General features: G+C 48.4%; 1 protein-coding gene across 1 annotated transcript; it reads left to right on the forward strand.

Moving 5' to 3' along the window:
• On the forward strand, positions 1-27,599 carry LOC147103309 (platelet-activating factor acetylhydrolase 2, cytoplasmic-like). The gene is given in 13 exon segments (XM_085962782.1): positions 1-216; positions 4,094-4,218; positions 10,215-10,365; positions 12,717-12,810; positions 13,753-13,821; positions 14,299-14,405; positions 14,408-14,452; positions 14,455-14,498; positions 17,431-17,544; positions 19,646-19,737; positions 20,901-21,071; positions 23,040-23,188; positions 24,595-27,599. Coding segments are annotated over 13 exon segments (1,263 nt in total). The 5' UTR covers positions 1-197; the 3' UTR covers positions 24,678-27,599.

Consider the following 27,599-nt stretch of genomic DNA (forward strand, 5'->3'; position numbering starts at 1 on the left):
GTTACAGCTCCTTTCCCACTCATTCAGTGGCTGGCCCCTGCGGTGAGGGCGCGATGTGCTGTGGGAGTTGTAGTCCCCCGCGCACTGTGGCCAGAGCGAGGCGGCGGGTTGGGAAACTATAACTCCCGACGCGCCCCGCGCGGCCAGGGCCGTTCAGCCCGGATCGAGGAAGCGCCGCGGTTGCGGTGACAAGTCTGATGCATCAGCAGATTGTAGGTAAGCGGAGAGTCGGGTGCCAGATGGTGGGAAAAGGGCAGCAGCAACAACAAGGCAGGAGGAGGGGTTCCGAGCAACAAAAAGTTAACTTTGGGAAAAGTTGGCTGAAGATTTATGAAGTTGGGGGAAACTTTAACAAGCTAAATATTATTTGAATATGTTTCTCTCACATATTTGACCACGGTGCCCCTTGTTTTTTTGCCCTCTCTGTTTTTGAGGGGGCAGTGACTTCAGCAAGGATATGTTTGGCCAAAGGGTTTCTGGTTGTTTGCAAACAAACAATAACTGAAGACTGCTACTGAGGAAGGGAGAAGGAAGAGTAGACGAGAAGGGAAGGAGGAGGGGAGAGGAGGGTTGGGCAGGGGAGTGGAAGGGAGAGGAGAGAGGGGGAAGGTAGGATGGAGGAGGGGAGGAGAAGTGAGAGGGAATGGGAAAGTAGAGGAGGAGAAGGAGAAGGGAGATGAGGGAAGGGGAGCACTCATAGTCCAGACTCGGAAGAGTGGAGGGAATGTTTGATGCAAGAGTATAGTGTTTACACGCATCATTGCTTTATTTGTATGTTGCTCATTGTGACAAGTATTATGCAATGGGTCTTTGTATCCAAGCCAAAAAAACAAATTTGTTTTACCGTGTGTGTTTATACTTATGCTGCCCTTTAAAGCCAGTACAGTCCATACAGAGATACACACACAGAAGTTGCAACATGGAGACAGGCCATTCAGCCCAGCCTTTGTTGCCGCTTTACCCTCCACTCGAGTGAATAGTTCTAAGAGGTACTGGGCAAATGTTTTCTTTATCGCTGTTGTTTCGAAGCACTGATATTCTTTGTCTCGAAAGCATTTCTTTGCGTTATGAGCATGTTACGTTGCGCTATTGTGGTGACGGTGCCTCGTTTAAAAGAGTTTACAAATGTGAGAAGCTGACTGTTGCCCACACTCGTATCCCCTTAATGTTAATCTTGGCTTTTTTTAAATTGTCAAATATATTTTGTATTGTCTCAAAAAGATTCTGTTCTTCAGTGTCAGCAGCGGGTCCCTGCGTGCTGCTGTTTCATTGGGTCGTGTCGTGGTTAAAACATCGACTGCAGCCAACTGAATGAAACATTCCTGCAGCGTGCTGAGAACTCGCTGAACATTGTCTTTTCTCTGCCAATTTACTGGTGCATCAACAATCCACCTGTTGGGATTTTGTTCAGTGCTTTCCCTCCTGTACTGAGTGTCAGCTCCGCACTTTATAACTCCATGTGACCGTTACGCCAATTGGAGAGCAAACTCTCCAAAATAAAGGAGCAAGTTTGTTTTGCTGCCACGATTTGGTCTTCTGGGTTTGATGCGGTAAATATCCCCAGCACAGGAACCAAGAACAGAACGCCTGGAGACTGAAGGGAGAAATTGGTCGCACTGTCGCCTCAGAGTCAGAAGGTGATGGGGTCAAGTCCCACGCCAGAGACTTGAGCACACAATCTAGGCTGGCACTCCCAGTGTAGTACTGAGGGATGCACTGTCCGAGGTACCGTCTATCGGTTGGATGTTAAAGATCCCGCAGCACTATTTCGAAGAGGAGCAGGGTGAGTTTTCCCTGGTATCCTGGGGCCAATATTTCTCCTTCTTAGGCAGTCCCTCGGAACCGAGGATGACTTGCTTCCACATTAAAAATGAGTTCTCAGGTGACTGATGAGTCCAATACGGGACCTACAGTCTCTGTCACAGGCGGGGCAGACGGTGGTTGAAGGGACCGGTGGGTGGGGTGCTTGGATTGACATGCGCTCCTTGCGCTGCCTGCGCTTGGCTTCCGCTTGCTCCCGGCGAAGAGACTCAAGCGCCTTCCCGGATGCTTCTCCTCCACTTTGTGCGGTCTTGGGCCAGGGATTCCCAGGTGTCGGTGGGGATGTTACACTTTTTCAAGGAGGCTTTGAGGGTGTCCTTGAAGCGTTTCCTCTGCCCACCTGGGGCTCTCTTGCCGTGCCGGAGCTCTAGGTAGAGCGCTTGTTTTGGGAGTCTCGTATCGGGCATGCAGACAATGTGACCCGTCCATCGGAGCTGATTGAGCGTGGTCAAAGCTTCGATGTTGGCCTGAGCAAGAACACTGACGGTGCGCCTATCCTGCCAATGGGTTTGCAGGATCTTGCGGCGGCAGCGTTGGTGGTACCTCTCCAGTGCTTTGAGGTGCCTGCTGTACCTGGTCCATGTCTCTGAGGCATACGGCAGGGCAGGTATCACTGCTGCCCTGTAGACCATGAGCTTAGTGCCGGGTTTGAGGTCCTGGTCTTCAAACACACTCTTCCTCAGGCGACCGAAGGCTGCCTGGCACACTGAAGGCGGTGTTGGACTTCGTCGTTGACGTCTGCCCTTGTTGACAGTAGGCTCCCGAGGTATGGAAAGTGGTCCACGTTGTCCAAGGCCTTGTTGTGGATTTTGATAATCGGGGGGGCAGCACTGTGTGGTGGGGGCAGGTTGGTAGAGGACCTTGATGTTTAGTGTAAGGCCCATGCTCTCGTACGCTTCGGTGAAGGTGTTGACTATGGTTTGGAGTTCGACCTCCGAGTGAGCGCACGCTAGGAGTGAGTCTCCCTCTACCAACATCACTAAAAACAGATTATCCGGTCATTTATCACATTGCTGTTTGTGGGAGCTTGCTGTGCGCAAATTGGCTGCCGCGTTTCCGTCATTACAACAGTGACGACACTTCAAAAAAGTACTTCATTGGCTGTAAAGCGCTTTGGGTCATCCTAAGGCCATGAAAGGCGCTATAGAAATGCAAATTCATTCCTCCTTTAAGAGAAATATTTTCACACACACGGTTGTTGGGGTGGGAAATGCCTGACCAGGAACAATGGTGCTGGGAGCTGAATTTGGGGAAGTAGATAAATATTTTAAAAAGAAAAAACTTAGCAGGGTGTGGGGACTGGGTCCAAGTGGATAGCTCCTGCGGAGACACGGTGAGACAAATGCCCTATTTCTGCGCTGTATATTGAACGATTCTAAGAGGAGTACAATTAACAAAACAAGCATTGTCATTTTATTCACCAAGAGAAGGGATGTATTGTAGAGAACCAAAGAAGCTGTGAAATCCAGCGATGTCTGGTGCAAGGCTTTGCCCTAGGAGGGAGATAGGAGAGCTGAAATTATTTTTAGGGTGAAGACTCCACATCTGGGATAAAGAATATCTGCTGAGTGAATGAAGGTGTGCCTTGCATTGTATTCAAACTCTCGCTTGGCCCAATGGTGACTTTATCCAGGTTTGATTCCTGGTTTGTGTTAAGTTAGCTGATCTAAAAAGTGTGTGTGTGTGTGTGTGTACACACTAGGATTGGGCTCAACTTTGATTCCTCCCACAGTAGAATATCCTGCTGACCTTTGCTGTGTAAACTTGCATGTTAAACACGGTACTGGTAGACAAGCGGTGCCTGTGGAGAGTCTACCCAAGCAAGGGATCAATGCCTCTGGGAGGAGGCGAGCAAATTGACGAGACTGCTTCGGGTTGTATTCAAAGATTTGGAGGAACTAGAGATGACAGTTTAGAGGAGCAATGACCATGGTCATAAATTAAGGAAGAAAGTAAAGGGAAGTAGTGGTGGGGGGGGGGGGGGGGGAGAGGAGGAGAAGGAGAAGAGTTTGGCAAGCATTCTACTGCTGTACTTCAGGAGTGCAAGGGAGCTGTTAGAAGCTGCACTCCCAACCCTTCAGATGACTGGGTTCACAAGGGCTTTCAAAACCTTTTGTTGGTGGACAGGGACAGAATTATATGTTGTGATTGTGTCACAGGATAGGAAAAAGCTTGGCATCCGTGTCTGGAATTGTTTAATCTCTCTGTCGTAGTTATTTACAACCGTTGAGCAACGAGGGGAAACAATAAAACTTTTTTTATTGTTGTTCAGTGCATGCTAGGGAGTGCATCCAACGCTACTGGATCATGGGGAGCAGGCAATCGCTGGAACTGCCTACTGCGAAAGGACCCCATAAAGTGGGCTGCGCAGACATCATGGCTGATCACACGAGGCAGGTAAGGTGGAGCCCTATGTTTGAGCGGGGGATTAAAATTAATAAATATTTGTGGGAATTGTGCTTTTGTATAATAAATGCGTTATCAGCCAAGAAGCTGGTGCTTTCACTGCCCTCGAGGCTTTCCGTTGTGGTACTCTGGCAGCACAAGTGTGTGCACAAGTAGAGAAATTCATGAGAATCATTTTTTATTCATTCTCGGGATGTGGGCAAGACTGGCATTTATTGCTCATCCCTAGGTGCCCTTGAGCAGGTGGTGGTGAGCCGCTGCCTTGAACGCTGCAGTATGTGTGGTGAAGGTGCTCCCACAGTGCTGTTGTAGGGGTTTCCAGGATTTTGACCCAACGATGATGAAGGAACGGCGATATATTTCCATGTCCAAGTCCGGTTAGTGTGTGACTTGGAAGGGAACTTGGAGGTGATGGTGTTTCCATGCACCTGCTGCCCTTGTTGTTCAAGGTGGTGGAGGTTGTGGGTTTAGGAGGTGCTGTCCAAGAAGCCTTAGTGAGTTGCTGCAGTGCACCTTGTAGATGGTGGAGGGAGTGGATGTTTAAGGTAGCGGATGGGGTTGCTTTGTCCTGGATGTTGTTGAACTTCTTGAATATTGTTGTAGCTGCACCCACCCAGGCAAGTGGAGAGTATCGCATCACACTCCTGACTTGTGCCTTGTAGGTGGTGGAAAGGCTTTGTGGAGTCAGGAGGTGAGTCATTCGCCGCAGAATACCCAGCCTCTGACCTGCTCTTGTAGCCACGGCATTTATGTGACTGGTTCATTTGAGTTTCTGGTCAGTGATGACCCTTAGGATTTGTTGGGATTTGTCACACTATGTGAAAACGCTTGTAGTTTCTGTATTGGGTGACCAGGACCAGGTACCTAGTGGGTGCCCCGCCCTGTGTAGCAGTACTCTGCCATGCTGCACAGATGTGAGATGCACGGTTCTCGTCCTTTGCCCGCGTGTGAGATCGGTTCCTAATGGGGCTGTTAGCATTCTTCCTCTTTGAGTGAAAATCCACGAGCGAATAATGGACCCTGCATCCATCCAGCCCCTACTGAGGGATTGGTAGCAGCAGGGTCCAAGGCCTTGATCTCTTGGTGGAGGGCAGCACCCGATGGGACGGAAACACAATAAAATGGTGGTACGGCTGGGCAGGGCCCTTTCTCCGACCAGTTTTTACCCCCTGCTCCCCTGAAGGGGGAGCTATTGGAATGAGATCCTACAGATGACGTAGCCTTCTGATCCTCGTCCAATGTGGCCATTCTTCACCCATGACCCCTGACAACGAGCTATTTGACTGTGGGAGTTATCTCGGCAAGGCTTTTCATCATTTGACGCCCGCACGTGTGCATTTTCCAGTAGGCGCCGTGGGACAGTGAGCGGGACTGAGGTACCTGGTTTAATTTCTCACCCCTTTCCCCCAGCCCAGTAGTGCTGAGGCCCATTTCAGCACCATCAGTGCCCGACTAACTCAGCACAACACAGATGGTCTGTAGGGCTCAAAATGCCCCAGCCAGTGCACTCGCTTCCTTGTGCCGTCCTTTCGAGGAGCAAAAAGGGATGCAGTTTTGAGTTGTTGGTGGAACCACTAGCCCCATTCTACTTCCTGCCTTATAAGCACTAAACTGAAAAACTGCATAATCTTTGCCAGTGAAATTGTTTTTCCAAGTGTGTTGCTGTACCTGGACAGGTAAGAGTGATGTGTGATTCAGGTAGACTACAGACGCGATGTAACAAGTCATCCCTTGGAACAAGGCAGTGGGGCTGAGAGTTTGGGTTTGTAACCTGTGGCTCTGAGGTTTGCAAGCTCGCTGTCTTGGCAAGTTATGCTGAACAGGCCATTTTGTGTTGGCTGATGACTCGGTGTATTCTATGTAAATTAAATCGCTGAGTTCCGTTGCTGAATGCTTTGACCATTGTGGTACCAAACTGTCCAGACTGAGCAATTCCTAGCTTCCGTTCCTGTCCGTGCATGGTTACCTGATCTCAGCTGGCTGCATTCTAATGAGGGAGAAATGTGAAGCAATACATTTTGGGAGAAAGAAATAAGGAGGTAATATACGCGAATAAAAAAAATCAGAAGTAGAGGAGCAGAGCGAGACCTAAGGACACATATACACAAATCTTCAAAAGTGGGAGTAAATGTTGACCAAGCTGTTTGTAAACAAAAAGCACGAGGGTAACTAGGTTTCGGAAGGTTGTAGCGTTCAACACTGAAGATCACACAATACTTCCTGATGAACTGAATAAGTTTTTTTAATTCGTTCATGGGATGTGGGCGTCACTGGCAAGGCCAGCATTTATTGGCCATCCCTAATTGCCTTCGAGAAGGTGGTGGTGAGCTGCCTTCTTGAACCGCTGCAGTCCGTGTGGTGAAGGTACTCCCACAGTGCTGTTAGGGAGGGAGTTCCAGGGTTTTGTCCCAACGACGATGAAGGATCGGCGATGTACTTCCAAGTCAGGATGGTGTGACTTGGAGGGGAACTTGCAGGTGATGGGGTTCCCATGCGCCTGCTGCCCTTGTCCTTCTAGGTGGTAGAGGTCGCGGGTTTGGGAGGTGCTAACGAAGAAGCCTTGGTGAGTTGCTGCAGTGCATCTTGTAGATGGTACACACTGCAGCCACGGTACGCTGGTGGTGGAGGGAGTGAATGTTTAAGGTGGTGGATGGGGTGCCAATCAAGCAGGCTGCTTTGTCCTGGATGGTGTCGAGCTTCTTGAATGTTGTTGGAGCTGCACTCATCCAGACGAGTGGAGAGTATTCCATCACACTCCTTACTTGTGCCTTGTAGATGGTGGAAAGGCTTTGGGGAGTAAGGAGGTGAGACACTCGCTGCAGAATACCCAATCTCTGACCTGCTCTTGTAGCCACAGTCTTTATGTGGCTGGTCCAGTTAGGTTTCCGGTCAATTGTGACCCCCCAGGATATTGATGGTGGGGGATTCGGTGATGGTAATGCCGTTGAATGTCAAGGGATGGTGGTTAAATGCTCGCTTGTTGGAGATTGTCATTGCCTGGCACTTGTGTGGCGTGAATGTTACCTGCCACTTATCAGCCGAAGCCTGAATGTCATCCAGGTCTTGCTGCGGGCATGGACTGCTTCATTATCTGAGGAGTTGCAAATGGCACTGAACACTGTGCAGTCATCAGCGAACATCCCCATTTCTGACCTTATGTTGGAGGGAAGATTATTAATGAAGCAGCTGAAGATGGTTGGGCCAAGGACACTGCCCTGAGGAACTCCTGCAGCGATGTCTTGGGGCTGTGATGATTGACGTTCAACCACCTCAACCATTTTCCTTTGTGCTAGGTATGACTCCAGCCAGTGGAGCGTTTTCCCTCTGATTCCCATTGACTTCAGTTTTACTAGGGCTCCTTGATGCCACACTCGGTCAAATGCTGCCTTGATGTCAAGGGCAGTCACTCTCACCTCACCTCTGGAATTCAGCTCCTTTGTCCATGTTTGGACCAAGGCTGTAATGAGGTCTGGAGCTGAGTGGTCCTGGCGGAACCCAAACTGAGCATCAGGGAGCAGGTTATTGGTGAGTAAGTGCTGCTTGATAGCACTGTCGACATCTTCCATCACTTTGCTGATGATTGAGAGTAGACTGATGGGGCGGTAATTGGCCAGATTGGATTTGTCCTGCTTTTTGTGGACAGGACATACCTGGGCAGTTTTCCACATTGTCGGGTAGATGCCAGTGTAATAGCTGTACTGGAACAACTTGGCTAGAGGCGCGGCTAGTTCTGGAGCACAAGTCTTCAGCACGACAGCCGGGATGTTGTCGGGGCCCACAGCCTTTGCTGTATCCAGTGAGCTCAGCCGTTTCTTGATATCACGTGGAGTGAATTGAATTGGCTGAAGACTGGCTTCGGTGGGGAGTAATTGAAAAGAAGAAAGGCATGGAGAAAGGGCCGAGAAATGGGACCGAGTAGATCGCTCTTCCAGCATGGTGGAACCGGCTCGATGGGCTGAATGGTCTCTTTCTGTGCTGTAAAATTCTATGATTCCAGAGGGATGTAAAATTGGTCTCGGTGCCCTAGGTTAGGGACGGGAAAATCAGCCAGGGCTTTCAATCGCTATCCAGTGACCCCTGCTGGAAACGACACATGGAGAGGAGTGGGTAGAATGCCCTAGGATTGTATAATCTGCTGACAGTCGCTGCTTGGATTCTCGTGTGAAAAGTGGCCAAGTGGTTGAGGTACTGGGACGTGATCGAATCAAATGGACGAGTCAAAGCCTTGGGGCTGGAGGAGAAACTTGATGAGGGAAGTGAAACATGTCGGTTGTCGAAAATTTCCATTTGACAGCCAGTCACAAGGCTGAAGTGGATATGTGCGCTATGTAAGCAGATTCAGGCTTTGCTCTTGCAATACCTGTGGGCAGAGTTGACTAACCCAAACGTGATGCCTTGCTAGACCAGATCCACAACTTCTTTCCCCAGCTGTGTCACATGATCTTCGACTCAGGCCTCGGACATCAAACTATGTTCCTTCCAATATTTAACCCGTGCTGTACCTTCCCTGGGAGTGTTTGATGGGACAGTGTAGAGGGAGCTTTACTCTGTATCTAACCCGTGCTGTACCTGCCTGGCATTGTTTGATGGGGCAGTGTAGAGGGAGCTTTACTCTGTATCTAACCCGTGCTGTACCTGCCCTGGGAGTGTTTGATGGGACAGTGTAGAGGGAGCTTTACTCTGTATCTAACCCGTGCTGTACCTGCCTGGCATTGTTTGATGGGACAGTGTAGAGGGAGCTTTACTCTGTATCTAACCTGTGCTGTACCTGCCTGGCATTGTTTGATGGGACAGTGTAGAGGGAGCTTTACTCTGTATCTAACCCGTGCTGTACCTGCCCTGGGAGTGTTTGATGGGACAGTGTAGAGGGAGCTTTACTCTGTATCTATCCTCCTGTACCTGCCCTGGGAGTGTTCGATGGGACAGTGTAGAGGGAGCTTTACTCTGTATCTCACCCATGCTGTACCTGCCTGGCATTGTTTGATGGGGCAGTGTAGAGGGAGCTTTACTCTCTATCTAACCCGTGCTGTACCTGCCCTGGGAGTGTTTGATGGGACAGTGTAGAGGGAGCTTTACTCTGTATCTAACCCGTGCTGTACCTGCCTGGCATTTTATGCTGATACTGGGTGCCTAAAATGGATATTGACATTGATGAGCCCAAAATTAATCAAAAAGTAAAGTGAAGCATTGTACAAGACAAATCTTTGTAAGAAGGAGCTGCCCCTCTGATCACTGCTGGCCCTGAATCCTGACATTCATTTCTTCATCTTAATGTAACGTGTTAAGAAATCATCCCCAAGCTGTCTGAAGGTTTTGACAGAACATTTGCGGAAAAACATGAAGGAAGTTGCTGGCTTTGACTTGTCAGTTTCTGAAGGGAGTTCTGCTCTATCTTAAATGGTTGGGCCTTGGATGATTTTTTTTACAGTTGGAAGAAATCAGGCACATTAACATCTTGTGTGTTTGAAATGGTAAAAACACACAGGATAGTAACTGGAGAAACAAAACTAGTTGGGTGAGATCAAAGGTCAGATCTCTAACCAAAACAAGACCTGATGGAAGGCTATCAGAGAGAGGGGAGGTTCCTCTGGTTCCATTTTCATGGCCTAATTTGAAGTAACATTATATTGAGGCCCCGTCTGCCCCCTCAGGTGGACGCATAAAACCCCATGGCACTATTTCGAAGAAGAGCAGGAGAGTTCTCCCCGGTGTCCTGGCCAATGTTAATGCTCAACCGATATCACGAGAAACAGATTATCTGGTCATTATAACATTGCTGTTTGTGGAAGCTTGCTGTGCGCAAATTGTCTGTTTCCTACATTACAACAGCAACTAAACTTCAAAAGTGCTTAATAAGCTGTGAAGCACTTTGGGACGTCCTGAAGTTGTGAAAGGCGCTATATAAATGCAAGGTCTTTCTGTCTTTTACTCACCTTGCAATCAACTCTTTCTTTTTTTTAAGTGGAAAATGATTTTATTTGTTTCAGGGAAGTTTCTTCCGTTTATATTATCCCTGTGAGGCTGGCTACGATTCAAAGCAGCCACTGTGGATTCCCCGTTACGAGTACTGCAGCGGTCTTGCGGACTACCTGGAGAGGAGCAAGAGGTGGTTCGCCCCTTTACTCAGCTTGGCCTTCGGTGAGAGAGACACAACAAAGCCAACGGGATGTTGGGCTACACACAACCAAAAGAGTAGAGCAAAGGTTCTCGAACTGGGAGACGTGCCCGCCGGGGAGATTGGGCGTGTCGAGGGGGCGTGTCGGGGGTTATCGAAGTGGGGGGCACAGGGAGGTCAGATTGCCAAAGAACGAGAGCCAATAATGCTGCCGTGCGCAGGTACATAAGGCGCTCTTTACTGGTCCAACTTCTAGGACACATCAGAACCGCTTCAGGGTGCAACAGTCATCAGTTACTATGCATGTCTGATTGGTCCAATGACCATGTCTAGAAATAGGCGTGGATTCAAGTATGTCCGCGCTGTGCTGAGATTGCCCCATTTAGGTTGTTCGCCGTGGCTCAGTGGGTAGCGCTCTTGCCCGAGTCAGAAGGTTGTGGGTTCGAGTCCCACTCCAGAGACTTGAATACAAAATCCAGGCTGATACTCCTAGTGCGAGTATTGAGGGAGCGCTGCACTGATGGAGATGCTGTCTTTCAGGTGAGATGCTAAACCGAGGCCGCGTCTGCCCTCTGAGGTGGACGAGAAAGATCCCATGGCACTATTTGAAGAAGAGCAGGGGAGTTCTCCTGGGTATCCTGGCCGATATTTATCCTGCAACCACCATCACTAAACACAGGTTATCTGGTCATTTATCTTGTTGCTGTTTGTGGGACCTTGCTGTGCGCAAATTGGCTGCTGTGTTTCCTGCATTAGAACAGTGACTACACTTCAAAAGTATTTCACTGTCTGTGAAGCACGTTGGGATGTCCTGTGGTCTTTGAGTACTGCACTGTGGAATATTGTGACTTGGGTCTATTATAAAAAATATATAAAAGGTTTTATAGTCAACATGAGTATGGCCCATGCGATCTGGAATGGTTTTGATCGCCTCAGGCGGGATCAGAGAGGAATTTTCCCATGGCTTTTCCCCCCCCCCCCCCCCCCCCCCCTTTCCCTTATTGGCCCTGGGTTTTTGTATAGGGCTGTTAACACAGTAAAACGTCCCAAGGTGTTTCTCTGGAGCGTTCTCAAAACAGAATTTGACACCGAGCCACATAAGGAGATATTACGACAGGTAACCAAAAGCTTGGTCAAAGAGGTAGATTTTAAGGAGCGTTTTAAAGGAGGAGAGTGAGGTAGAGGCGCGGAGAGGTTTAGGGAGGGAATTCCAGGGCTTAGGGCCTCGGAAGCTGAAAGTACGGCCACCCATGGTGGAGCGGTGAAAATCAGGGATACGCAAGAGGTCCGAATTGGAGGAGCGCAGAGATCTCGAGAGTTGTAGGGCTGAAGGAGGTTGGAGATAAGGAGGGGTGAGGCCATGGAGGGATTTGAACACCAGGATGAGAATTTTAAAATGGAGACGTTACCAGACCAGGAGACACTAGGTCAGTGAGCACAGGGGGCGATGGGTGAACGGGACTTGGTGCGAGTTAAGATACGAGCCGCAGAGCTTTGGATGAGCTTAAGTTTACGGAGGGTGCAAGGTGAGAGAGCGTTGGAATAGTTGAGTCCAGAGGTAGCACAGGCATGGTTGAGGGTTTCAGCAGCACATGAACTGAGGCAACTAACCTCACCGGTTAGAAGGGTAAAAAACCTGCAGGATTGATGGTTCCATTCTAATTACAACCCTGCAGTACTGACTGAGCCCATTAGTTTGCAGCACAGATGCTGAGGTAGGGCAGTTTTATCTCACTGGACAGCAAGAGGCGGAGAGAAAGAGAAACTATGCATGGTCTGGGAAATTTGAACAGTTGGGTAGGCCATGAATGGAGGCCTAGAGAGCAGCAGATCTGGCCCAGAGTCGCAGGGGAAAGAAATCTGGGCCAAATTACAAGGGCCAGCCGTGTGTGCTGCCCGAACATGGCTTCGAAGCCTCATTAAAATCGTACAAATTATCACCAGCTAGGCTCAAAACATCATCCATTTTGAGCCTTTGTTATTTGTTACCAGAGAGTGGTGAACCTGTGGAATTCTCTGCCACAGAGGGCGGTGGAGGCCAGTTCATTAAATATATTCAAGAAAGAGTTGGATATATTTCTTAAGGCTAAAGGGATCAAGGGATATGGGGAGAAGGCAGGGACAGGGTACTGAATTTGGATGATCAGCCATGATCTCATTGAATGGCGGAGCAGGCTCGAAGGGCCGAATGGCCTACTCCTGCTCCTATCTTCTATGTTTCTATGTTAAGATGGAACTTTAATACGGACCCAAGTATTCATCCCACTGGCCCCAGTATACTTTGGAAAACTAGAAGAGAAATGAGCAATAAAAATTTAATTCTACATCTTATCAGTGTAAAATGTTCATGCACTGTTATTTTTAAGTCCTTTAGGTTATTATGAAGTCCCAGTTGGATGGAATGCTCCTTTCAGAGCTATGGAGAAGTACCCGCTGATTATATTTTCTCACGGCCTCGGGGCTTTCAGGTAGAGTGTTGATCCCGGCAACAACTGGTTTTCATAGCTGAACTTGAACCTCTGTCGGTTTCCCCCAACTCCCCCTCCTCGTTTAGTTCCACAATAGGGCTTCACGGCCTGCGTTCCGGGTCTGCTGAGGGCCTGTCTTTTTCTGTGACTCACTGACGTGCGTTATCCATCTTGTTTCCGTTTCTTTTTTTCACACTCTCTCTCGTTTGTACTTTCTTTTTCTCTCCTTTTTCTCTTTCTGATCTCTCTCGCTCCTTCTCCCTCTCCCCCTCTCGTGCTCCCCGCCCCCCCACCCCCCCCCCCCTCGCGCTCTCTAATGAAACAGCAATGTAATACAGCCTCTCTTTCCCAACCCCTACCCACCGTATGCTCATTAGAAATTGGTGCTTTTTGTACCTCGGGCACCTACCATCCAGTATCCATTGTTCACATTCAAACTTCAACTTGAGTACCAATAGAATATTCAATTGTGGGAGGTGTCACATCTTTTTCCCCACTCTCTGGTATAATTGAAGCATTTTTACTGCCACCCTGACTGAGATCATTGGGTGTTCAAAACTGGGACTTTCCTTAGAGTATTTACAGCACAGAAACAGGCCACTTGGCTCAACTGGTCTGTGCCGGTGTTTGTGCGCCACATGAGCCTCCTCCCACCTGACTTTTTCTAACCCCATCAGCATATCCTTCTATTCCTTTTTCCCTCGTGTGTTTATCTAGCTTCCCCTTAAATGCATCTGTGCTAATCGCCTCAACTACTCCCTGTGGTAGCGAGATCTTGGTCTGTAGGGGTTCACTTCCTGAATCAAGGGCGCTGCATCTTCCGCTCACCCCTCAGGTGTGTCTCTGTACCTCCCCTCTTTTTTTTATTGTTCTTGAGAGCCCCCCCTGACGAAGGTCGTGGAGCTCAGCCATCTCACTGTTGCGTTCTTTTTCTTGTCACAGGACCGTGTACTCTGCCGTCTGCATCGAGATGGCTTCCCAGGGGTTTGTCGTCGCTGCTGTCGAGCACAGGTTAGTGTCTCTGAGGAGGCCGCGGCCCTCTTGCAATGTTCATCAACACGTTCGAGGAGCCCACTGCCCTGCCACCATTCCAGAGAGGCTGTCAAAGGATTGCTCCAGTGGTGGGCAGTGTAGAGGGAGCTTTACTCTGTATCTAACCCATGCTGTACCTGCCCTGGGAGTGTTTGATGGACAGTGTAGAAGGAGCTTTACTCTGTATCTAACCCATGCTGTACCTGCCCTGGGAGTGTTTGATGGGACAGTGTAGAAGGAGCTTTACTCTGTATCTAATCCGTGCTATACCTGCCCTGGGAGTGTTTGATGGGACAGTGTAGAGGGAGATTTACTCTGTATCTAACCCGTGCTGTACCTGCCCTGGGAGTGTTTGATGGGACAGGGTAGAGGGAGCTTTACTCTGTGTATATAAGAGTTTATTGATGATATTTCCCAGGTCCTTTCACTTTTTTTTCTCATTTTGTTTTGAATCAGAGATGAATCGGCTTCCACTACCTATTTTTTCAAGTCTCCTGTTGAGGATCCACCACAGCCGATTGGGGCAACAGCTCCAATAGCACGCACCCCCGAGGAACCAGGTCACCCTCGGCCTCCCCGCCTGGGCTGGAGGAAGAATGGCTGCCGTACAGGAATTGGAGACGGCCGAGGAAGATTTCTCCCTCCGCAATAAACAGGTGTGCTTAGAGTCCCGGAATTAAAACTGTGGTCCCTTGAGTGCCCAAAGTCTAATTTGCTGTTAAGTAAACACTGGCAGAGTTCTTACAGATGTCAATCGAGAGGCTGCAGACACTCTGGCTCAGTCAGTTTTTTCTGATGGTTAAAATTAACCCCCAAAGTCAGCTGGTAAACTTACTCCCTTGATCGTTCCTGTTTCAGTTTTGGGTTGGGGGAGGGTCACTAAATGTATCGGGGAATTTGCTCCGTGACTCCCTGGTTATATTTTTTATACAGGAGCTCGATTCTCAGTCCAGTTTACCAGCTGACTTTGGGGGTTAATTTTAACCGTCGGAAAAAACTGACCGAGCCAGAGTGTCTGCAGTCTCTCAATTGACATCTGTAAGAACTCCGCCAGTGTTTACTTAACAGCAAATTAGACTTTGGGAGCTCAAAGGGACACTGGCCTAGGCTTTAGCATTGTGTTTAAATGCTGCTTCTAAAAAGCTGTCTGCTTTACCTTATTGGCAACGGTTTAAAAGAAGCAAGAAAAACTTGCATTTATATAGTGCCTTTCACGACCTCAGGACATCCCAAAGCGCTGTACAGCCAAGTTGGAGTACTTGTTTGAAGTGTCGTCACTGTTGTAATGTAGGAGATATAGCAGCCAATTTGCGCACAGCAAGCTCCCACAAACAGCAGTGTGATAATGAGCAGATAATCTGTTTTAGTGATGCTGGCTGAGGGATAAACATTGGCCCAGGACACCGGGGAGAACTCCCCTGCTCTTCCTCGAAATAGTGCCATGGGATATTTTACGTCCACCCGAGAGGCAGACGGGGGCCTTGGTTTAACGCCTCATCCGAAAGACGGCACCTCCGACAGTGCTGCACTCCCTCAGTGTCGAGCTGGATTTCGTGCTCGGGCATCAGGAGTGAGACTTGAACCCACGACCTTCTGACTCAGAAGTGAGCGTGCTACCCACTGAGCCACGACTGACACACGATTGCTAATGTATTAAAAATTGAGGAGGAAAAGGAAAAATAGGCAGACGTCAGATTTTATTATGGATACCAAACAATCTTTAAAAGGAGTAACAAAGCCTGAAGCAGTCGGCCATTTAGGACTGAGATGAGGAGAAATTTCTTCACTCGGGAGGGTTATGAATCTTTGGAATTCTCTACCCCAGAGGGCTGTGGATACTCGGTCATTGTGTTATATTCAAGACTGAGATCAATAGAATTTTGGACACTAAGTGAATCAAGGGATATGGAGATAATGCGGGAAAGTGGAGATGAGGTAGAAGATCAGCCATGATCTTATTGAATGGTGGAGCAGGCTCGAGGGGCCGTATGGCCCACTGCTGCTCCTATTTTTTATGTTCTTAGTTCGAGTTACTGTGAGCAATTTCGCAGGAGATCTGCTAACTTCCCCTTTCTTCACCTTCTCGTTGGTTTTATAAAAGCTTATAGCTTTACTAATCGTGACGGCTTCAAAAAACCAGGGCATGGGCGTTAAAGATTAGGAAAGCGGGAGTAAGAAATGTGCAGTCGGGTGGAATGTTTTCACAAAGGTTAATGGCGAAGTGGAGTGAATACATTATCCGGAAAGATCATCGAAGCTGACTCTACAAATGGGCTCAAGAGACAATTTTACGTTTTTCTGTCGAGAGAAGAGGTTGGAGGGTATGATGGGAAGCTGGCATTGATCTCGGGGGGGGGGGGGGGGGGGGGGGGGGGGGGGAAAAATGACAAGATTATCGGATCATCGGAACAGGAGGAGGCCATTCAGCCCCTCAAGCCTGTTCTGCCATTCAATTAGCTCATGGCTGACCTGTGACCTCGGCCCCAGTTACCCACCTTTGCTCCCTATCCCTTGAAACCCTTGCCTAATAAAAATCCATCGATCTCCGTCTTGAAAGCTCCAATTGACCCCCAGCTTCCACAACCTTTTTGGGGGCAGACAGTTTGAGATTTCCACTACCCTATGTGTGAAGAAATTCTTCCTGATTTTAAGCTGCTTCTCCCTTGATCTGCATTTCCCCACCAGAGGAAATAGCTCTTCTCTCTCTACCTATTGAATCCTTTTTACATGTTAAACACCTCGATCAAATCGCCCCTCAACTTTCTCAACTCAAGGGGCTACAAACTAAGTTTATGCAGCTTGCCCTCATAATTTAACCCTTTAAGCCCCGGTTTCATTCTGGTGAATGCTGTGTCTATCTGTGCTGTAAATTCTCTGATTCTTAAGTACCATGCACCTAGGAAAGAAAGCTGGAAGCTTGGCCATCTCCCTGAGGTGAGACATGGGTGATCCAAAGGTTAAAGTTTCCAATAGTCTGAGATCAGGCAGATCGCCGGAGACTGGAATCTGCGGGAAATGCAGCGCCCCTGACCTCTGGTGGCAGATTCCAGTACAGCAGCAGTGCAGTGAAATGCGGAGCAGATGTGGAATGTTGCAGGACGGAAAGTGGTCATTCGGCCCGTCAAGTCTGCATCAATGCTTTCTCCACGGGATCCACTTTGCCTAATCCTTCTCTCTCCGTTCTCCTGCCATGTTAATACTTTTAATCCTTCTCTCTTCATTCTCCAGCCAGGCTAATATTTTTCAAAGCAACTATCTTCCCTTCCAAGGGCTCTATATCCTTCCTGAGGTGTGGTGCCAAAAACTGAATGCGATACCTCAGATGGAGTCTGACCAAGAATCTGTATACCTGAAGCACAACTTATTCCTCTTTGTATTCCAGCCCCCTTGAAATAAAGGCCAAAATTCCATTAGCCTTATTGATTACTTTTTGCACCTGTTCACTGGCCTTTAGTGATCTGTGCACAGGGACACCCATATCCCTTTGCTTCTCTACAATTCCCAGTCTCTCACCCTAAGGTGCAGCATCAAAATCAGTGGTATCTGTTCCATGGCAAGTTATATATCTTTGTTCTGCCCCCCTCCCAGATATGCCACAGAGTGGAGGAGTGCAGCCAGGCCTTGAACCTTCTTACAGACGTCAACAATGGGAAGCCCATCAAAAACGCCCTTCCTGGTGACTTGGACCTCTCTGCTCTGAAGGTGGGTACGTCAAGAGCCAGACCCCTCTCTCTTGGGCCCTGGCATTGCCAGCTGTTCCCCCCCCCCCCCCCTTAACCAGCAGCAACGTGCATTTCCTCACATACAGGGGGTGTCGCTTTAGGAGGACAAAGCCGGGGGGGGGGAAACGTGAAGAGAAAGACTTGCATTTACATAGCGCCTATCATGACCTCAGGCTGTCCCAAAGTGCTTTACAGCCAATGAAGTACTTATTTGAAGTATAGTCGCTGTCGTAATGTAGGAAACGCGGCAGCCAATTTGCGCACAGCAAGCTCCCACAAGCAGCAATGTGATAATGAGCAGATCATCTATTATAGTGATGTTGGCTGAGGGATTAATATTGGCCAGGACACTCGGGAGAACTCCCCTGCTCTTCTTTGAAATAATGTCGTGGGATCTTTTACGTCCACCTGAGAGAGCAGACGGGGCCTCGGTTTAACGTCTCATCTGAAAGACGGCATCTCCAACCGTGCAGCGGAGGCTCCCTCAGCACTGCACTGGTGTCAGCCTAGATTTTTGTGCTCCAATCTCTGGAGTGGGACTTGAACCCATGACCTTCCAAGTCAAAGGCAAGAGTGATTCCCACTGACAGTTCGAAGGTTGGTTGGGCTGCGGGGAGGGGGGGGAGCCCAAAGGAACAGTGCCCTGAGGTCCAGCGCTGGATCCCCTTCTGTTCCTTGATGATGATGTGTATAGCATGGTAATTCCATTTACCAATGATGTCATACTGGGCTAGACCTTGCTGGAGCGGGCAACCTTGCGATGGACGCAGTCGGTTAGATTTTTTTCTTGTACCCTTCAGCTCGAGCAGTCTTTGTCCTGTAACTTGCTGGAAGTGCGAGCTTATGACGGCGCGGCATGGCGAGGGCAGCGGGGCATCTGGGACCTTAGTGAACTTGCTGACGGATTTGCGCATTAATGGCACTTAGCGGATGAAATGTAACGAAGAGAAGTGTGAAGTGATGCATTTTGGTAGGAAGAATGAGGAGAGGCAATATGAGCTAAATGGTCCAGTTTTAAAGTGGGTGCAGGAACAGAGAAACCTGGGGGTCTATATACACACATCTTTGAAGGTGACAGGACAAGTTAAGAAGGCTGTTTTTTTTTTTAAAAAAAACAACAATCTGGGATTCTTAGCTTTATAAACAGAGACATATAGTACAAAAGCAAGGATGTTATGCTAAACCTTTATAAAACAGTGGAGTATTGTGTTCAATTCTGGGCACCACACTTTAGGAAGGATGTCAACGCCTTGGAGAGGGTGCAGAGGAGATATACCAGAATGGTACCAGGGATACAGGACTTCAGTTATCTGGAGAGACTGGGGTTGTTCTCCTTGGAGCAGAAAAATTTTAAGAGGAAAGTTGATCAGAGGTGTTCAAAATCATGAAGGGTTTTGATGAGAAGAAACCGTTTTCAGTGGCAGGAGGGTCAGTAACCAGAGGACACATTTAAGGGGATTGGCAAAAGAACCAGAGGCGACATGAGGGAAAAATATTTTACACAGCGAGTTGTGATGCGCTGCCTGAAAGAGCGGTGGAATACAAATTCAATAGTAACTTTCAAAAGGGAATTGGATAAATACTTGAAGGGGAAAAAATTTACAAGCTTATGGGGAAAGAGCAGGGGGAGTGAAATGAATTGGAGAGCTCTACCAAAGAGCCAACACAGCACGATGGGCCAAATGGCCTCCTCCTGTGCTATATTCTATAATAACAGTGTGCGTCGTTGCCACGCCATTATTTTTTCAGCAAGATCCAGCACCATTGTGTAGCAGAGTCTAGACCTTTAGAAGAGGGCAATAGATTACAAATGGATTTGGATTGATTGGAGAAGTGTGGCCAAGAGTGGCAAATGGCCTTCGCTGCAGACAAGTGTGCAGGATGGGTGCCCCATGGGTGCTGGAACCAATTGCACTGCCCCCTCCTGGCTGAGACCCGCTACCCCGGCAGGGATCAGGGTTTGATTCAGTGATCCTCGCTCAGTGTCTCACTTGGGGGGGGGGGGGCGGTTGTTGCCAAGCGCTGGGTGGGAGCTGATCAGGATGGAAAGGAACCTGAGATGACGCGCCATGTTCCCACAGGGCCGCATCGATCTGCAGAGGGTGGCGGTGATGGGCCATTCATTTGGAGGCTGCACGTCGATCCTGGCTGTCGCTAAGGACCCACGGTTCAGGTGCGTTTCAGTCACCGTTTCGGGGGAAATATAATCAGAAAGCTCTCGCCGGGAATACTTTATCCCGATAATGCAGCAACGTGATGGCTTAATGCTGTGGAACAATTCAAACGCACACCTGTGATTTCAGACCAGGGAAGATTGTGATCTCCACGGAGCCATTACTCTCACGAGGTATAGAATCTAAGAGCCAAGAAGTAATGATGAGCTTATATAAAACCTCAGTTAGAGTACTGTGTGTTGTATTGGACACAATACTCAATAGTGTCTCACCTCCTGTCTCCCTAAAGCCTATCCATCACCTACAAGGCACAAGTTAGGAAGTGCAATGGAATACTCCCCACTTGCCTGGATGAGTGCAGCTCCAACAACACTCAAGAAGCTCGATACCATCCAGGACAAAGCAGCCCGCTTGATTGGCATCCCATCCACCACCTTAAACATTCACTCCCTCCACCACCGGCGCACCGTGGCTGCAGTGTGTACCATCTACAAGATGCACTGCAGCAACTCGCCAAGGCTTCTCCGGCAGCACCTCCCAAACCCGCGACCTCCACCACCTAGGACGAGGGCAGCAGGCGCATGGGAACACCACCACCTCCAGGTTCCCCTCCAAATCACAAACCATCCTGACTTGGATAGACATCATCAATATTGGCTTTAATTTTTGGGGGCTCGCACGGCCCATTCAAAATTCTGTGCATTCGCGGTTTTTCTATTTAAAAGCTGGTGAGCCGGTTGCACGGGCGGTCCAGGCAGCCATGGGGCCGTGCAGCTTAAAGGGAACATTGTACATCACCCGTTCCTTCATCATTGCTGGGGAAATCTCATGATTGAGTTTGAGCTTTGAGGCCAGTGAGGAGAGCGTTGGAGAAATTGCCCATTGTGGTGATGAAAGCGGGAGGTACATCAAATCCGATGGCATTTGTAAATCACAATGAGTCGATATGTGAGAAACAAGTGTGCTGCTCCTTCAGTGTCCCTGCAGAACGGACATTTGTTCACATCCAACCAGTGGCAGCATTGAGAAATCTGCCCAGAGCCAGTGTTTTGAGATCCCTGAATGGCCCTCCCTTATCTGTGGGATGTGGGTGGCCCTGCCCGCCTCGCGCTCCTTGCCCGTCTCCCCATTCGCTGCTTGTAATTGTACTCTTTCCCTGCAGGTGTGCGGTGGCCCTGGATAGCTGGATGTTCCCGTTGGCGGATGACATTTATTCCGAGGTGCTGCGTCCTGTGCTCTTCATGAACTCTCAGAAATTCCAGACCCAGGACAGCATCAGTAAGATGAAGAGGCTGCACTCCACTAACAATGAGATCAAGATCGTCACTATATTGTAAGTACAGAGGAGCGGTCAAATTGGATTGCACGCTATAGAGAGGATCCAACGCAGATTCTCTGGGATGTGGCCTGGTGTGATGAAATACAAATTCTTCAAAAATTGGCTCTTTTTTCATTGGATCGACGCAGATTACGGGGCGATAAATAGAAGTGTTTAAAATTATGAAAGGGTGGGACAGGTTAGATAGAAGCAAACTGCTTCCGGTAGTTCAGTGGTTAAGAACCAGGGCCCAACAATACAAGATTAAATGTGAGAGGTTTAGAGCAGTGGGCAGAAGGAACTTCTTCACACAAGGAGTTGGACTTGTGAGGTGTCCGTGTGGGGGGCTTGGAACGCTGGTACCGCGGGCAGCCCCTGGACAAGAGCTCACCGGGGTGAACCTTCCTCCAATACTTTAAGATGTGTTTAAAATGTTAATAAGATGCAATAGGATAGAAACTAGTTCTTCTGGTGGGACAATCGGGAACAAGGGGACATAATCTTAAAATTAGAGCTCGGTCATTTAGGAGCAAAATCAGGAAGCACTTTTAACACAGTAGAAATTTGGAACTCTCTTTTTCCCCCCCCCCCCCCCCCCCCCCCCTCCCGAAAGCCTTTGAATGATGGGGGTCAGTTGGAGCTTTTAAGACTGCGATTGATGGATTTTTGTTGGGTTAGGGTATCGAGGGATAGTGAGCAAAGGCAGGTAAATGGAGTTGTGGTGCGGATCAGCCATGATCTAATTGAATAGTGAACAGGCCCAAGGGGCTGAATGGCCTACTCCTGCTCCTAATGTTGCTGTGTTGCTATGATTCTCGCCCTCTTCCTACTCCATATGCCCAACCCCAGCATCCCCTGGCCTCTGCTTGATCCCTTCCCTGACCTCATTTCTCCTTATTTTCAGTCTCATTCCTGAGTGAGGATTTTTTACACGCAGTGGAAGAAGGGAAGTGTGTCAGAATGAAGAGCTTTATTCAGAATCTGGTAACTGTACCAAAGACTGCATTGTACCTCTTCAGAGAATGAAAGTGGGTCAATTTTAAATGGCTCGATTTTAAAATACTCAGCCTTATTTTCAAATCCTTCCATGGCCTCACCCCTCCCTATCTCTCTAACCTCCTCCCAGCCCAACAACCCTCCAAGATCTCTGCGTTCCTCCAATTCTGGCATCTTGTACATCCCGATTTTAATCGCTCCACCATTGGCGGCCATGCCTTCAGCTGCCTAGGCCCAATACTCTGGAATTTCCTCCCTAAACCTCTCCACCTCTCTCTCCTTGAAGATGCTCCTTAAAACCTACCTCTTTGACCAAGCTTTTGGTCACCTGTCCTAATATCTCCTTATGTGGCTCGGTGCCAAATTTTGTTTGATAATCGCTGCTGTGAAGCACCTTCGGCCGTTTAACTACGTTAAAGGCACGGTATAAATGCAAGTTGTTGCTGTTGTCACGGAATCAGAACTTGGGTTCTGAGGAAAGGTGCAGGGACTGGTGGGGGGGAGGCCCTTTGGAAGAGAGATTAATTACAGTTTTCAGGATTGGGGAGAGGATTAATCCAGGCAAATTGTTCACCACAGGGAAGGGTTCCAGGTCCCAGGGAACACAAGCTGAATGTTAGGAGTTGGAAGGGGAGTAGGCGCTTCTACCCAAAGTATGATTGAGTTGTGCAATAAGGGAAGAAGGACGGACTTCCATTTATAAAGTGCCTTCTCGCGTCTGAGAAATGTCTCCAAGTGCTGCTTGTGCAGCGACTGTTGTGTGGGTAAATGCAGCAGCTATTTTTGTGCATAACGAGAATCAGTACCAAATGGGCAGTATGAATTGGTGATGGGACATGTGCTTGTGGAGAGAGGAAGGGAAAGGGGATTGTTGGGATGTGGTGAGAAGGTGGGTTTGGCATTGGTCAAAAAGAGAGGGGATTGTGGGCCTCTTCCTGTTCCCAAAGGCTGTTGTCAGTAATTGCTCTGTTGATGCTTTGTTTTCAGAGGGTCAGTACATCAGAGCCAGACGGATTTCACGTTCCTGACTGGTCAGTTGCTCAGCATGGCATTCGAGACAAAGGGAACCATAGATCCTGCAGTGGGCCTCGACATCACCAACAAGGCCACTCTGGCCTTCCTGCAGAGACACTTGGGTAGGATAGTCCTAAAATACCATTACATAGAATGATACAGCACAGAAGGCGGCCATTTGGCCCTTTGTGCCTGTGAAAGAGCTATTGCATTAGTCCCACTTCCCCTGCTCTTTCTCTGTAACCCTGCAATTATTTTCCTTTAAGTATTTATCCAATTCTCTTTTTGAAAGTCACTATTGAATCTGCTTCCACCACTTTTCAGGCAGTGCATTACAGATCATCATAACTCGCTGTATAAAAAATGTTTTCCTCTCCCCTCTGGTTCTTTTGCCAATTATCTTAAATCTGTGTCCTCTGGTTAGCGACACTCCTGCCAGTGGAAACAGTTTCCACTTATTCGAAATCCCTTATTCGACCGCACCTCCCAAACCCTCCGCCACCTAGAAGGACAAGGGCAGCAGGTGCAATGGGAACACCATCCCCCTCCCAGATACCTTCCAAGTCTCTCACCATCCTGACTTGGACATATATCGCCTGTTCCTTCATCGTCGCTGGGTCAAAATCCTGGAACTCCCTCCCTAACAGCACTGTGGGAGTACCTTCACCACACAGACTGCAGCGGTGTAAGAAGGCACTTTCACAAGAGGACGGGCAATAAATGCTGGCCTTGCCAGTGACGTCCACATCCCGAAAATTAATCTTTAAAAACCCTCACAACACACCGCACATGATTGAACAATGACATTTAAGTCTGATGATTCTGGTAACTTCAGTGCACTGGGTATGGTGCTGAGCTATGGGTGCGCAGTCAGCTGATCTCGGCCTGGTTAGAGTACTACATTTGGTCACAGTGCCTCTGGGCTAGGAAGTGGGGGGGAGGAATTCAAACTGAATATTTAGCACCACCGTCAGCCAATGAGTTGGAGGCGGGGCGAGACTTGCAGCAGGACTTACAGGAAACAGTCTGTTTCACAGCCAAGTCTATTTACTCAGCAAACAGAGTCTATTTAAAAAGTGTCTCTATGAACTACAGCAAACAGAACTCATAATTGAAACTACGGCAAACTCTCCCAATAATAGCAGGGTTATTTCTCCAGCAACATGCAATGAGTGAAGGATAGTTACAGTATACAAATTAAGTGCATAAAATTAGTCCCAGTCACTTACAGCAGTGCGGTTTCCAGGTGTGATTGATGGGAGAAATTACCCAATCATCTCCGTTCTTGCCAGGAATAGTGGTGTCACTATATGCAGCCAAAAAAATATCAGCCTGAATTTCCTGCTTAGGGTTACTATTCAGTGACCTCTAGTGGACAGTGCCTGGAAGTGGATGTCACGGTGAGCGCTGGGTGGGACGAAGCAGTGACGCACCATGTGACTGATGGGCAGGTGATGCGAGAGAATCTGTTGGAAAGTACTTGGGCGAAAGTTAAATTTATTCCACCTTTTTCTGTTTGGATTTTTAGATCTACGAAAGGATTTTGACCAATGGGACGCCCTTGTGGAAGGATGTGGAGATCATGTGGTTGCCGAGGCTCCCGTGATGTGAGCCTCGTCTTCCGACTTGAACTGCGCAGAAGTTTGCCAACTGGTTCTCAATGTGAAGGCTGATGAGACTGACTTTCCAAGGGTTAAATACTCGTACCTTGCCCGGAGGATCCTGAATGATGTATCGTGCAACATTGCTGTCAGTAGTGTGACATGTGGCCTGCCTCTAAACCAATGCACCCGTTCCCCCCCTTCAAACACTCGACGACGTAGAAATGCGGCACGCAACGAGCAAACCGAATCTAGCGCACGTACTTTTTATAAAAAAAAAAAAAAAACGCTTTCATTTTCCGAGTGATGGGGGAGGCGAGTGTTTGGGTTGAGTGCGATGCACTCTACATCAGGGTCTCACCACCCCCACCCCACCAAAGGCTTTAGTGAATGATTGGACCTCCTAGCATTTTACTGTGTGGTACAGATCATTTGCTGATCTGTGCTGCGTTAGCACATCTCGGGTATGGGGGACCATAGGGAATCAGTTCCCCTGGGTTAGGGAAGAGAAAAGCAGCCAGGCGACCCCCCCTTCCAATCATCTTGTAATGACCCCACCTGCCGGAAAGTCTGCGTGTGGGTGATGAATGAATCGGTCTTGGCCGTGATGCCCGCTGCGGTCGAATAGTCTGCCGACACTCGCTGTCTAAGCTCACTCACAAAGTAAAGCCACTTGGATTGGGTACTACAGAATAATCGGATCCTTCTCTTTCTTCCCCCCCCCCCCCCCCCCCCCCCCCAATGCTCTAGCATGGGCTTGAGCTGGCACACTCAACCAGGCTGAAGTGTAGTCACTGTTGTAATGTAGCTAATTTGCGCACAGCAAGATCCCACAAACTGCAATGACCAGATAATCTGTGATGTTGAAGAAGAACTCCCATGCTCCTCTTCGAATAGTGCCATGGGATCTTTTACAGCCAGACTGGGTAAGGCCGGCAGGTTTCCTTCCCTGAAGGACATTAGTGAACCAGTTATGTTTTTACAACAATCCGGCTGCTTTCATGGTTTTTACCAGATTTATCGAATTAGATTCGACATTGCCACATGGTGGGATTTTAATTTACTCATTCTAGAGATGTGGGCGTCGCTGGCAAGACTGGCATTTATTGCCCATCCCTAGTAACCGCGAAAAGGTGGTTGTGGGCCTTCTTGAACCGCTTGTAGCGACTGAGTGTCTCGCTCACCCACTTCAGAGGGCAGTTAAGAGTCAACCACGGTGTGGAACTGGAGTCACATACAGGCCCAACCGGGTAAGGAGGGCAGGTTTCCCTCCCTAAAGGACAATTGTGAATTACTGGGGTTTTTATGACAATCCAATAGCTTCATGGTCACTTATACTGATACCAGCTTTTTAGTTCCAGATTTTTAAAAACTGAATTCAAATTCTCAATGGACAGGTGACCAAAAGCTTTTAAGGAGCATCTTAAAGGAGGACAGTGGGGTAGAGAAGCGGTGAGGTTTAGGGAGCTGAAGCCATGGCCGCCAGTGGTGGAGTGATTAAATTTGGGGATGCGCACAGAATTGGAGGAGCGCAGAGATCTCCGAGGGTTGCAGGGCTGGAGGTGGTTACAGAGATAGGTAGAGGCAAGGCCATGGAGGGATTTGAAAACAAGGTTGAGAATTTTTAAATCGAGGCGTTGCCGGACAGGGAGCCAATGCAATGCACTTCCTCTTAATTTCATCCTGTAGAATAATGCACACTCCAAGGTGGCGCTGTACGCTCCTGATTAAAAAGAACATTGGCTCTTGGGGTGTTCACTAACTTTCTTCAACCAAGTTATCTGCTTACTTATGGTGAGATTCAAATCGTAACTTGGGGGTTGGTGCTTGTAATTACTGGTCAGGGTCAATTCTGTTTGTCTCCAGTCTACATCACCTCCTGGTTGAACCTGGTCAATTTGAAACAGCAGTGAACAAGCTGGTTATTTTGCCGCAGCTGTTCTGCTTCTCCGCTCCGAGGAACAACTGGGATATAAACATGGAATAACAAGTAACCAGGAGTGAGTTACAGGCTGGAATCTAATCGAGGGGTTCAGGTGGTTTATATATAGAATAACGGATCCCCGAGTGAGTTACAGGCTGGAATCTAATCGAGGGGTTTATATATAGAATAACAGATACCCGGGAGTGAGTTACAGGCTGGAATCTAATCGAAGGGTTTATATATAGAATAACGGATACCCGGGAGTGAGTTACAGGCTGGGATCCAATCGACAGGTTCGGGGGGGGTTTATATATAGAATAACAGATACCCGAGAGTGAGTTACAGGCTAGAATCTAATCGAGGGGTTCAGGTGGTTTATATATAGAAGTAACAGATACCCGGGAGTGAGTTACAGGCTGGGATCCAATCGACGGGTTCGGGGGGGTTTATATATAGAATAACAGATAACAGATACCCGGGAGTGAGTTACAGGCTGGAATCTAATCGAGGGGTTTGTTGGGGTTTATATATAGAGTAACAGATACCCGGGAGTGAGTTACAGGCTGGAATCTAATCGAGGGGTTTGTTGGGGTTTATATATAGAGTAACAGATACCCGGGAGTGAGTTACAGGCTGGAATCTAATTGAGGGGTTCAGGTGGTTTATATATAGAATAACAGATACCTGGGAGTGAGTTACAGGCTGGAATCTAATCGAGGGGTTGTGGTAAACCACTTTTATCGTTCACTATCGTTACACTATGGTTATCACCGTTTATATCGTTACACTATGGTTATCACTGTTTACACTGTTGTATCACCACACAAGGTCACCTCTTGTCACGCTGTTATACCTGGGCTGACCACAGCTGACTCTGCCTCATGGCTCTGCCTGCTTGCCCAGGTATAAAGGTGGTCGACTGGCTGGTATTCCTCCTTGTTGGATCTGATCACCCACGAGGGTGGGCTCTGTTATTTAGCCAATAAAAACCTATAGTTACTAACTTAA

This window comes from Somniosus microcephalus, chromosome 20, assembly GCF_052327205.1.
Source record: "Somniosus microcephalus isolate GS21.2 chromosome 20, FLI_Smic_1.0, whole genome shotgun sequence".
Classification (NCBI taxonomy): domain Eukaryota; kingdom Metazoa; phylum Chordata; class Chondrichthyes; order Squaliformes; family Somniosidae; genus Somniosus; species Somniosus microcephalus.